The following is a 12,377-nucleotide window of genomic DNA, read 5'->3' as shown; positions in this document are numbered from 1 at the left end:
GGACAGATCAGAGTTTTAAGTTGAAGTGTGCTGAGTCCCACATGGAGTTCCCAGTTTGAAGACTGAAAAGGATTTGGTGTAACAAAATGTCACTGGTTTTTGTAATGTAAATTATGTTTTCTTTTTCTTTAATATAATCTGCAATACTGTTCTGATTTAGAGAACTGACACCATTCCTTTGTGATGTTGCTAGCTGTAGTTGCAAAGATAGCTTGGCTTTTAAATCCAATTTCAGAATATCTATGATTCTGTGGAACCAGGATTGTTCAGTCTGGAGAAGAGGAAGCTGAGAGGAGACTTCACTGGTTTTGCAACTAACCAAAAGGTGGTTTTAGTGAGCTGTGGGTTGGTCTCTTCTCCCTAGTATCAAGTGATGCAACAGGAGGAAATGGCCTCAGGCTGATCTAGGGGAAGTTTAGATTGGATATTAGGGAAAAAAATACCAGCAAGAGTGGTCAAGCATTGGAACAGACTGCCTGGGGAGATGGTGGAGTCACCATCCCTGGAGGTGTTCAAGAAATGTGTGAGCATAGCACTTCAGGACACGGTCTTTTCCAACCAAAATGATTCCATGATTCTATGATCCTATCTTTATCTTGCATCCATTGTAAGTCACCAATTTAAAACCAGGAATATCTGTGTTTGTTAATGCAGTGCAGTCACAAGACCAAAGTCCACAAAAGTATTTTATGAGATTTTGGTTCATTTTGTCTATGAACTTTATGCAGTTGATTTTTGTTTTATTGGAATAGTATGTGGCTGCACCCTTCCCGAGGCATTTGCTATAAAAGCAGAAATCATGGTGTAATTTGAATTAAACACCTGGCAGGATTAAGATTGAGGCAGTAACATCATGGTGAAAGGGTCTCATAGGGAAGAGGCTTAGGCGAGCACAGGGAATTTTTACACTGCTTTTTGGGTCTTCCTGTGTGTAGGTGATGCTGCACAAGGGATACATTAAGGTGTACTCGGCCTGTGCATTGCCATTCCCTGTAGGAATAGTCACAGTAGAGCTTGCCCTGCCCTGTGCTGGCATTTCTAATGTTTGCTTCACCTTGCACTTGAAGTTTCCTTATTTGTCCTAGAGCTTACTGATAGATGAGGATAAAGTGATGTTCCAGTCAAATGGTGCATTAGGATCTATTCCACTACATTTCATCTGTGTTTGGCACTTTTCTGTCAAACTAGAGGAAACAGTGCTTATAAATGACCATTCAGAATGCTTGCTTTTCTCATTAAATATTTTTTTAAACACTTCGATGTCTCTTTTATAGGATTTAAAAACATCCTGCCATGTACTTTGTTACTTCTGGTTTGAGAACGTTCCTAACAGCCTTTCTCCAAAGCCCAGGAAGAGAAATAAGAAGTGTAACTGGGATTTTTTCCTAGGCTATTGATGGTTTTCTGGCACATAATAAATATTAGCATGTTAAATGTATCCTGCATCAACTATGTCTGCATTTATATGAGGTGATCTTGTCTTATATTTAGGTGAGGTTTGCAGTAGGAGTAATTTAAATACTGTAGGTGATGTTCAAGAGAAACAAACCCCTGTTCATTCCTTGACTTCCCCTGAGAATCAAACGATGAATAAAATTACTTTTTGGCAGAAATTCCAACTTGAAGTAAATCTTCTGAAGTGATGGAAGGGGTGTTTGGGGAGTCCTGTAGCTTGAACCAAGACAAGTCGTGGACTCTTCCTATGTTAGTTGTTACCTCAGATTTGCTTAGTTACCAATTACTAAAGTAGCCTTGCCTTCCGAGCTGCAAGCTGTTTGTAACAGAATTACTGTGTGCTTACGAGTGTTTTGAGGACAGCATCACTTGCAATACAGCCTAGGACTGCTAACCTCTGTTGATGGGTTATTTTGAAAGTGAAGCTTACCATGAGTGGAGGCAAAGGAAGAATGCCATTAAGTTATTGATCTTGACAGATGGATTTGTCTTGCTAATGCTGCAGTTTGGAAACACCGACACTCCATTTATAGCAGTACAACATTACAAGTATTAAGTTCAGACCAATATGAAATGTTTAGTGCTAGTGAACAGTATGTCAATATGTTGAGCTTTTCAAAAGCATTCATGTCTGCACTTACTTCATATGATGTTTGAAAGAAAATCAGTACTAAGGTAATGTTGGGATGAAACCTTAGAATGCATTGAACAATTGAAAAGGCCAGCTGAGAATTTGGTCCTTTATCTGTCACTGGTAGGGCACTGTTGGCCAATAATCCAAAATACTTCTGGAAGAATTTGGTAATAGATTAGGGGAAACTATACATTTTAGCTCTTTTTTATTCCTTTTTTCTCTTTCCTCTTCTCCTAAAGTTCTTTGTGTCACTGCAAATTGTAAATGTTCAATTGTCCAGGTTGCAAAGTTCCTAACCTTGAAAACACAATTTTTGATTTTAAAAAAGTGTGTTACAAAAATGTTGCTGCAGAAAATATTCCTTGGATGTTCATTGCTGTGGAACCTCCTCTTCTTCATCTGATTTTTCTTAGTTTCTGTGGCTCAAAGCAATAAGCATAAATGTGGAATTTGTGAATTCTTTGCAAGTAGAGATAAGAATATTCTTTAAATGTATTCATTGGACCTTCCTTTGAGAGAGCTTGTATGACTTTGGATTGACAGTGGATATTTGCATGAATGGCATGAGAGCTAAAAAGTCAATTAGACACAGTAACAAACATTTAGACAGCTTTGTGGTATACATGTGTTACACTGGCAGGGTTTTTCATTCTGATCAGTAAGTTTGATGTGTTTAGTGTTTCCCCAGAACTAGTGGTAGTCTTGATGGATGAGGGTAGAACTGAGGAGTGCTAAGCTCTGTATTATTGTAAGTTGTTTTTTATTTTAATTATTTGTCATCCTGCTAAGTAGAACATTCTTCTAGAATATAAACATGCTTAACTGAAAGCATGGATTTGATGAAGGTTAAGTAGCACATACCTGTCATCCTAAAAAACAAGATTAAGTCTACTCAGGTGTCCAAGTGTGAGATTGATGTGGGCTTAAAATCTTCTGATGTCCTTTCCCAAATGGAGACTAGTGCTTAGTATCTTTAATGTGCTTGATTAATGTTTAATTTACCAGACTGTTCATTTATCTCAGAAATGTCATTTGGGAGCTGGTAAAAATACTGTGACATAACCAATGTTTGTATCTGCTGAAGTTAACACCTGACACAGGTAATGCTTAGGCTCTGTAAGCAAGCTTGCAAAAACAGCCTTTGATCTGTTCTAGGTGTCAGAAAAGGATGTTAATATTCCTCTCTCCTCCCTCCTCCATCACCTCTTTATTCTGCAAGACATGTTCATATGGTATCCATATGAAAATGCCACATCAGTTTGAGCTTTGAGGAAAGCCTTCCAATTCCAAAAAATTTTGGAGTTCTTATGGTGAAATTGCTCAGCATGCAAGAGAACTGGAAACTAGATACTGGGTGTGAGGTGTCAGTAGGTTTCTGGAAGTTCCAACTATCTTCTAAGATCAAAACTTTAACAAAAATAGATGTTATCAATGTTAATGTCTAAGGTAGATTGGGAACAAGGGAGGCATAAATACAGGTTTATATCTGAACTTAAAAGAGAAGTCAGCTTCCTATGTAGAATTGTGGAGCTGGATGTAATCAGTTTAGGTCAGCAACTGATTGCTCTTGTTATCAGTTAGACAACAGAAGGAGGATTGCTTATGAATGGAACTGCTTTTAGGTTTGGCAGGGCTGTCATGAATTTTATGAAGGTGAGGAAGCTTATGCTTTTTATACCTTCTAGGCTGGAGTCACAACACTTGATTTCTTAAATGTCATCTAGAATGTTTTTGGAAGACTATGACTCTTTCAGATTCTATTCAAATCACGATAGAGTTGTCTGGCTACCTGTATGTTCATATGTTCTACAACACTGTTCTTAGTTTCAAAGTGAGCTTTTAAGAAAATTCAGTAAGGAAAAGAAAACCTGTTTTGTGTGTAACCTGTAGAATTAATAGCTGATCTGGAAATAATCTCAGTTGATCAAGTTACTGAATTTACTGCACCTACGTTTTTAGAAGGAAGGGAAAAATCCAGATACCTCCCAGTAAGTATTCCTTAGAGCAGTAAAGCTGACCATGGAGCCATATGATTCACTGTTAGTGGGCATCCAGAGGGAAATTTAAAAAATATATTTGTGTATTTATCCATATTAAAACATTCAAAGTTTCTGGTGGCTGTCACTTGACTCCCTGCCTCAAGGATGTAGGCAGGTGGTCTACAGATGGCATGATCTGTTTTGCTGGTGTACGAATAATGTACAGAATGCATTCTGTGTTCAGCTTATAGCATAAGGTTTAATACAACAGGAATTTCATGTGTTTAAGTATAATAGAATAAGCTTCTTAAACAGGAAATGATTAATTATTTTTCTTCTAATTGTACTGCTTAGGCGTCTGAACAAGAACAAATTGCAAGTTCTCCCAGAGCTGCTTTTTCAGAACACGCAGAAGTTAACTAGATTGTAAGTATGTTCTGATTTATGTTTCTGTTCCACATTCCTTATTATGCAAATTTGCAAGTTTGTGTTTTGACTGTGGTGAGACATTTAATTTTGGTGCTATTAGAACTGCTAGATAGTAAAGGTTCTTAAGATGACGTGTTTGCATGCGCATGGTTGTAATTCTGTGGAGAATAAATACCAGTGGGAAGTGAAACCACAACATTTTTTTTTGTTCCTCATATATTCTGCATGAGGACTTCAAGGTGAATTATTTTCTGTTCTTAATGTTGAATTATGAAAAGCTTGAAAAGAGGCAACTGTACGCATCCAATATAGTCTAGATCCACATGGAGAGACTGTATGCTGTTATGTAGAAATTAGCATGCTGACATAATATTGGTGGTTAGAACTGTTTTATCTTTTTGGTGAAATCAAGGCATTGCCAGGCAGACAAGCAAAGTTATGGCTGCTGCCTTGTCACTCAGGAAGATGGGGAGATATGGATAAATTAAGACTTTTTCACTTCCTTGAAATATAAACCCCGTGTTTGTAAGATGCTTGACCAGTTTGAACAGCAAGAGAAGACTGCTGTTGAGCTTGATGTTATTTTTTGGGGGGAAGGAAGAGGGTGGTGTTAGCACAATGACTGGATGATTTATAAATTGTGTTAAAACCAAAGTCAATGGAAATAAAATGGATGAGCAGGTGCCTGCACAGTTACTATCAAGAAAAGGATCATATGCCTTTTAAAAGTAGTATAAAGCTGTTTGTAACCACTTTCTAGACCCTGTGAAAGTTAAACTCATTATCCAGATTGGGGTGGGGTGGTTTTTTGTTTGTTTGCTTGTTTTTTTAAGATGTATTAAATGGTTAAAGCTGGGGGGATTTATACTTGAGTTTGTTTCTGGAAACTGGATTTGTGAAATTGTAAAGTTACCACAGGATGGCTGTGGCATTGCTGCATAAACCGATGATAACCGATGTTTTAATACATCTATATGCAACCGAACCAACTATTTTGGCAGTGCAGTAAATTTTTTTTTCCTATGGAAGTACAAAACACAGGGTGATGGTGAAGATGGATTTTGGAATCAGGTGGCTATTCTTGTGCAGCAAGTGATGTTGGTACAGTTTTGGAGAATTTGTGTAATGATCCTTGTTGTCCCAACTTGCTAATGAAAAAATGTATAAGAAGGTGAAGGGCATTGTTCTGGAGATTAAAAATATAAATGGAAATAATTACAAGCTGTAGCTATATTTTAATCTTAAAATCTGCTTGAAGAATCTTTGTTGGACTTGTTTTTGAAAATTTTGCTATAGCTTTTGAATGGATTTTCTAGGACTGAGTGAATTAGTTTTATTTCCTAATGTTCTTTGCATTTGTTTTAAATTGTGTACCTTGAAACTCCTCTGGAGTATAGAGTGTGAGCCAGTACTCATTCATAGATCTCCAGTAGATGCCAGTTCTGTGTATTTCACAGAAGAGCTGCTTCATGTAGGTTAGTTGCCTAAGGAAATGGTGATGCTTTCAGTATAAAAAACATTACAGAGCTTACGTGTTTCTGTTAACACAGAATCCAGTTTAACATGTTGAAACTTCCTCTGTCAGTGGTGCATTGTACATGGATATCATTAGGCTGCAAGGAACATTCTGGTAATTATTGGTTTTGAGGGAAAGTTGTGTGTGTTGATAACTTCTGTTCCTGTGTCATCAGGAACCCTGCACAAAGAAACTAAGTGAAGGTAATTGAGGCTTTTCAGTACCGGAGTGTGTATTTTTTAGTAGATTGTGTAATCATGATACATTATAGTCCTTAACAGCAAAGTAATAATTTGGCTTTTAGAATATAAAGACTGTAATAAAATTGCATAGAGGAGAATGATTAATAGAAATGCTGTGTTTTGGAATGTCTCCCAACAGATGCTGGTGAAACACTTATTTTGATTCTCTGACATTCATTCAAAATCTTGCTCACCATTTAATAGTGCTTTAGATTGATCACTTAGCACTCTTAGTAGAAACTTCGTTTTTCTTTTCAAGATAGAGGTGTTATTTAAATACAATGTGTATTTGAAGTAAATAAATCTTAGCTAAGTGAACAGGTTTGGTTCTGAATGGAGCGTGGTTGTAATTTTTTTTTTTCTGGTTTTTGGTGCTTCAAGGAAAGACAAAAGAATCTGTTTAAGACGGTTACTTTCTCTATTTTTGTGTGTTACTGTCTGAGTTCTACTCATAGTAAATTTCAGATTTGTTCCTTCTCACTTCTGTTGTGACTTGTCTTAAATCCGGCAGTGCCAATCTGCTTTGTTCACAGTTGGCTTTCTGGGTAAAACGCTTCAGTGCAGAGGCATGGTGCTTGCATTCCTTTCCTGCAGCTGGTCTGATCCAGCCCTTCAAGAGGAAAGCAGAGCTGAGAAAGTGATGAAAGGGAATAAAAGTAGTAAAGCAAAAATTGCTAAAAGGGACTTGATACATGGGTGATATAGATTCTTAAATTTGTAAGGAGTGAATTAAAACGAACATTAAAAAGTGTAGCTAATGCTCATCTTAATTTGAATTTTCCATAGTATTGATGTGTTATTTCTTCTGCCTTATTTCCCAGCTGTTGATGGTGGGTTACTGGGATATTAGACACTTGATTTTTAGCAATTGAAGCTTACTCCAGCTGAAATCATGACAATATTTAGGAATTAAATATTACTATGCAGTATACCCAAAATGTAAGATGTTGGTTTGGAAGAGCTCACAGACTTGTCCACATAGTCAGTACAGATCAACAGTGACTTAAAGCTGCTCTCTGGCAGGCGGGCAGTGAACTCCAACAGCTTCAACTTTGATAATAAAGATCCAAACTCAACTTTTAAAAAATATGAAAATACGTACAAATGTGGTGGTTTAGGTTTTACAACTTAATAAAAGTGTAAAAATTTGGCACATTTACTAACATTAATTGAGTTTAATTGAGCTAGAGCAACTGACCAGGGAAGACTTGTTTAATGTTTCAGGTACAGTTAAAGGTTGTGAACCAAGCGTGAAGCCTTTTCCCAGTGTTCTGTCAGCTGGGCTGAAATCTGCCTGTGAGCTTACTGGAGGAACAAACTTTTTGGTGTAGTTCAGTATCAAGAGAATCTCTTTGGTCTTGTTAACTGCTGGAAATAAAAAGGTAGAACATGAAGTTTTCCTGTCAATGATGTGCTTGAAAAGATAGAAAGGCAACTTGTTTGGTGATGTTTGGGGATCCTCCTGTTTTATGTTTATGCTGTTTGCATAGTTTGGGACAGCAGCATGGCTGCCCATGATGGTTTCCTTGTTTGTCACTGTGGCATACTTAGGTCAGGACACTGTGCATTTTAACTGAAATGCAGTCTTTCTGATAACTAATTAAATAGAAGCTGGGAAGCATGCTAAATTAAAGCTACTTCCTCAATCAGTCTCTTAAACTCTTGGTACCTTTGCTGGTTTTTCTCCAAACCTCTCCCTAAATGTTCAAGTACAGGATGTCCTTGCACCTTTTACAGTGCTACTTAGGCTTCATTGTCACATCTGGTTGATATTAGAAGCAGGAATATATAGAGAGGGGAATAAATGTTAGGTGGAATGTCAAATGTCCCACAAAATAATTTTTTTTTCTCATAAGGCTTTGAGCCATTTCTTCTAGAAAGAGTGTATTTGAGACTCATGAATTTTGTTTGCTTCAGTTTATCTAAGAGTTTTAAGTTTAAGCTGGATGCTGAGTGAACCCTTCATTGTATTCTGTAGTGGAAATGTTTGCCATTGCTCTGCTGCCCTGATTTTCTAGGCTTTAAAGCTTCTCAAATGTTTTACCTGGGATAAAAAATTAAGTATCTAATAATTCAGTCTGCAAGCACTTTTAATGAGAAAACTGAATCAAGAAAAAGGCACTTTTAATTAACCAAGGAATATATGTTTTAATATTGTTTCAGGTATTTTTGACCACTATCTAGCCGTAGATAAAAAGGTATTTTTAGTACAATTGATGAAATGCACAGAAAATGTATAGAAAACCAAAGCATGGAATTTAACAGCTATAAACCCAGGTTTGGATTCCAAGGTAATTATTGTCTAATGTCCAAAACAACATGTGTAACTTGTCAGCAAACTTTGCAAACACAGCTTTGAGAATGATGAGTTTCCTTTGTGTGCAAAGCTGGTATATAAAAGGATCATAGTGCATTTGCTTTTTACTAAAGGCAAAGTATGCCAGTGGTCCATGAGGTGCTTAGCTTTACAAACAGAACAAGGAGGAAACAACCCCACCCTAATCCAAAGATCCCAACATATAAAAATTACATTTGTTTTGGTGTTGAAACTTCTGTACCTAAAGCTAGGTGCTAAGTAGTCAGTGTAAAGTGGCTTTCCTATGTGTGGATGAAAAAAAGCCCAAAACTCTTAGAAGTGCTTTAAACTCAGATCTTGCAGTGACAATTAATATCTCCAGTGAATTTATAGCCATGAAACATTTGTTTGGTCTATTCGCATTTAATGAACTGTCTTGGTTGTCATTTGACAAAACAAACCAGGCTCTGGAAACTTAAAGATACTGAAATCTGATGCCAAAAGTGTCAGATTAGTGGAAGTATCCATTAGACTCTGAAATTAACTACTTCACTTTTTAGGGTAGTATCAGAAGCTGTTATTCAGATTAAAGCTGAACACTGTAGTGTGAGAGCAGAACCCTGGGCTCCTGAACTCTGAGACAAAACCACTTCATGGCTATGCATAATACTGTTTAAATCTCTATACTTTGTAGTTATTGTATTAATCTAATTATTTCCAAAAGATATTAAAGTAGAAACCTCAATAGAATGGAGAGATCACAGACAATTATTTTGTTCTAATAAAGTGAGGTAGCTTCCGAGTATCAGGACTAGCCATTGCATAACATGTTGTGTGTTTTTAACAGGGTGTAAGTATTTGTAGCAAAGGGAGATTTATCCAGCTTTATTGACTAATGGGGCTGCCTCATTTCTTATTTAGTGGAATATTCTGGAAGCTGATTTTGACAGATGGGTGGTAATGGTGTGTCTTGACAAGGGCTGAAATTCAATTCTGATAGAATAACAAAATGGCTCAGGTTGGAAAGTACCGCTGCAAATCATCTTGTCCAGCTAACTCCTAGAGCAGGCTGGTGCTGATGCCTTTCAAATATCTCCAAGAAGAATGGGTCCACAGCCACCCTGGGCAACTTGTATCAGCAGTCGGTCAACCTCAAGTGAAAAAACATTTCTGTATGTTTAGGCAGAAACAGAAACCTGTTTTGCTGCATGTGTGCAATATGTTGTGTCAAATAACTAATGTGGAGTGAAGCAATTTTTGACCAAGAAAAACATTTTGCAATACATCTATCATGGACAAAGTCTGAATGCTGGTACTTGATTTCGTAGCTTGAGGTCATGCAACTTCAGTCAAGAAAATGTATCATTTTTGTAACAAGTTGTACAGTTTCCTATTAATATATGTATTTCTTATTTGTAAATTAAAGTATTCCAGGTAACATTAGTGACATAGATGAAGGTGATTCTTCTCCTTTACTCTGCTCTTGTGAGATCCCACCTTGAATACTGCTTCCAGTTCTAGTGTCCTCATCATAAGGACAGAGTCCTTGGAGTAAGTCCAGAGGATGGCCACAAAGATGATCCAAAGGCTGGAATACTTCTGCTATGAAGATAGGCTGAGGGAGCCAGGATTGTTCAGCCTAGAGAAGTGAATACTTTGGGGAGACCTTAGAGCTGCCTGCTAATACTTGAAGGGATCCTACAAGAAGGTTGGAGAGAGACTTTCCTTAAGGGTGTCTAGCAATAGGATAAGAGACTCTGGAGTAGGTTGCCCAGGGAGGTTGTGGATCCTTTCTTGGTGGGGGTGTTGAAGGCCAGGTTGTATGAGGCCTTGAGCAGCTGAATCTAGTTGAGAGGTGTCCCTGCCCATGGCAGGGAGATTGGAGTAGATGATCTCTAAGGTTTCTTCCAAACTAAGCTGTTCTGTAATGATAGTGGCTATTGGTAATTGTGTTTCACTCTTTGAAGTTCTACTGTAGACATTAATTGGGTAACAGTTCACTCAAATTGGAAAGGGAAATGTATCACTTCAGTGTTCAAAGATGGAATAGGAAAGAATAGAATCAAATGAAGAAAAGGAGCTAGTTAGCTAAGATGGTGTGGGGAGTCTCATGCTCAACCTGCAACATCATACTGTTCATTTAGGACAATGGTTGTCAGGAATGGTCTGGCGTCTGCCTCCATGTAGAGCTGCAGCTTTGGGAAAGATGAAAGACTATCTGATTATCTATTAATTTAATAGTAAAATGTTTTCTTCCTGAAATAAGAAAAATCTGTACCCCCCCCATTTTTATCTAGAATTTATTTAAAGTGGTGATATGATCCTCATCTGCTTTTTATAACCACAGCTATGCGCTCTATTAAATCATCTAAGTTTTCTAGTTGCGTATGGAATAAATTCACGTTAAGGGCTAGTAAGGTATGTGTATCACTGTAGAAAAGTAAGATGAGGAAATGTAAGTAGGATATTCATAGGAGAACCAGTAAAAATGGAATATTTGAGCCCTGATATGACTAGTTTTTTGAAGGTATATTAGAATTAAAGAAGTGCCTATCTGTAAACACACAGAGAACATACCCACTCATTCTGAAGACTCTTCAGGCTAAATTTTATTGGTTTTTATTGGCTTTAATGGCTTCATTGCTCACTTCCCACCCCACCCCCCCTCCTCGAGCTAGGTGTTAAAGCCACATTGAAACTGCCTAGAAATAATGGTTTATACTGTAATTCATAAACTTTGAAGTTGTCGGTGAGGAATGTGTATTATTATCTACATGTGCATTCTTAAAAGCAATTTTAATGAGAAATTTATTAGACACTGAAAACCTATGTAATCTGTTTAATAGTTTATTGGCTTTTAGTTTTGTTTTTACATGTTACTGTTTGCCATCTCTCTTCTTGATTTGTCCGCTTCCTTAGGATTTTAGTGTTTGTGCAGTGTCTGTTTTTGATTTTGTGTGAGTAGTTTCAGTAGATAATTCCTAGTAGTCGGAGCTATGCAGTTACTCAAGTTAGGTTCTCCTCCCCCTCTATTCTGCCCTAGTGAAACCTCATCTGGAATATTGCATCCAGTTTTGGGCTTCCCAGTTCAAGAGGGACAGGAATCTACTTGAGAGAGTCCAACAGAGGGCTATGAGGATGATTAAGGGACTGGAATACTGCCTTATGAGGAAAGGCTGAGAGACCAGGGCTTTTTAGTCTGGAGAAGAGAAGACTGAGAGGGGATTTAATAAAGGTTTATAAATATCTGAGGGCTGGTTGTCAAGAGGGAGGGGACAGGCTCTGCTCAGTTGTGCCCTGTGATATGGCAAGGGGCAGTGGATAAAAACTACAACATAGGAAGTTCCACCTCAACATGAGGAGGCATTCCTTTACTGTAAGGGTCAGGCTGCACTGGAACAGGCTCCCTAGAGAGGTTGTGGAGTCTCATTATCTGGTGACTTTCAAGACCCGTCTGGATGTATTCCTGTGACCTGCACTAGATTATATGGTTATGTAGTCCTGCCAGGGAAGTTGGACTCAATGATCTCTTTAGGTCCCTTCCAACCCATAACATCCTGTGATCCTGCTTTTCTTATGAAGCTGACATTGTTACACATAATTACAACGGTGTCCTTCCAAACTGAGTGTGCAGTGTTGTGTCATTTTTGGTTTTTTTTGTTGTGTTATTACTGCACATTGTGCTTGCAGTCAGGAGTTGGCCCTGGGAAGTCTGTCTCCTGGTTTGCATTTGACAGGCATAGTGTGTATTGGATTTTACCAATGTCTGCTTTCCTTTGCGTGACTTTACAGCTGAGATGTTTGTTGTAGCTGGGAGGTTGTTTCA

The 12,377-nt window shown here is 37.7% G+C and overlaps 1 protein-coding gene across 1 annotated transcript in view; it reads left to right on the top strand.

Moving 5' to 3' along the window:
* The window catches only part of SLIT3 (slit guidance ligand 3), a 508,252-nt gene that overhangs the window by 50,569 nt on the left and 445,306 nt on the right, over positions 1-12,377 (top strand). Inside the window, exon 4 of the mRNA XM_054168241.1 lies at positions 4,423-4,494. Coding sequence (XP_054024216.1) covers positions 4,423-4,494 — 72 coding nt within the window. The remainder of the gene's footprint in view (positions 1-4,422; positions 4,495-12,377) is intronic.

Source organism: Dryobates pubescens, chromosome 16 (genome assembly GCF_014839835.1).
Source record: "Dryobates pubescens isolate bDryPub1 chromosome 16, bDryPub1.pri, whole genome shotgun sequence".
In the NCBI taxonomy this organism is placed as follows: Eukaryota; Metazoa; Chordata; class Aves; order Piciformes; family Picidae; genus Dryobates; species Dryobates pubescens.
The sequence above is the reverse complement of the archived record's forward strand: the minus strand, read 5'-3'. Positions and strand labels throughout refer to the sequence as shown.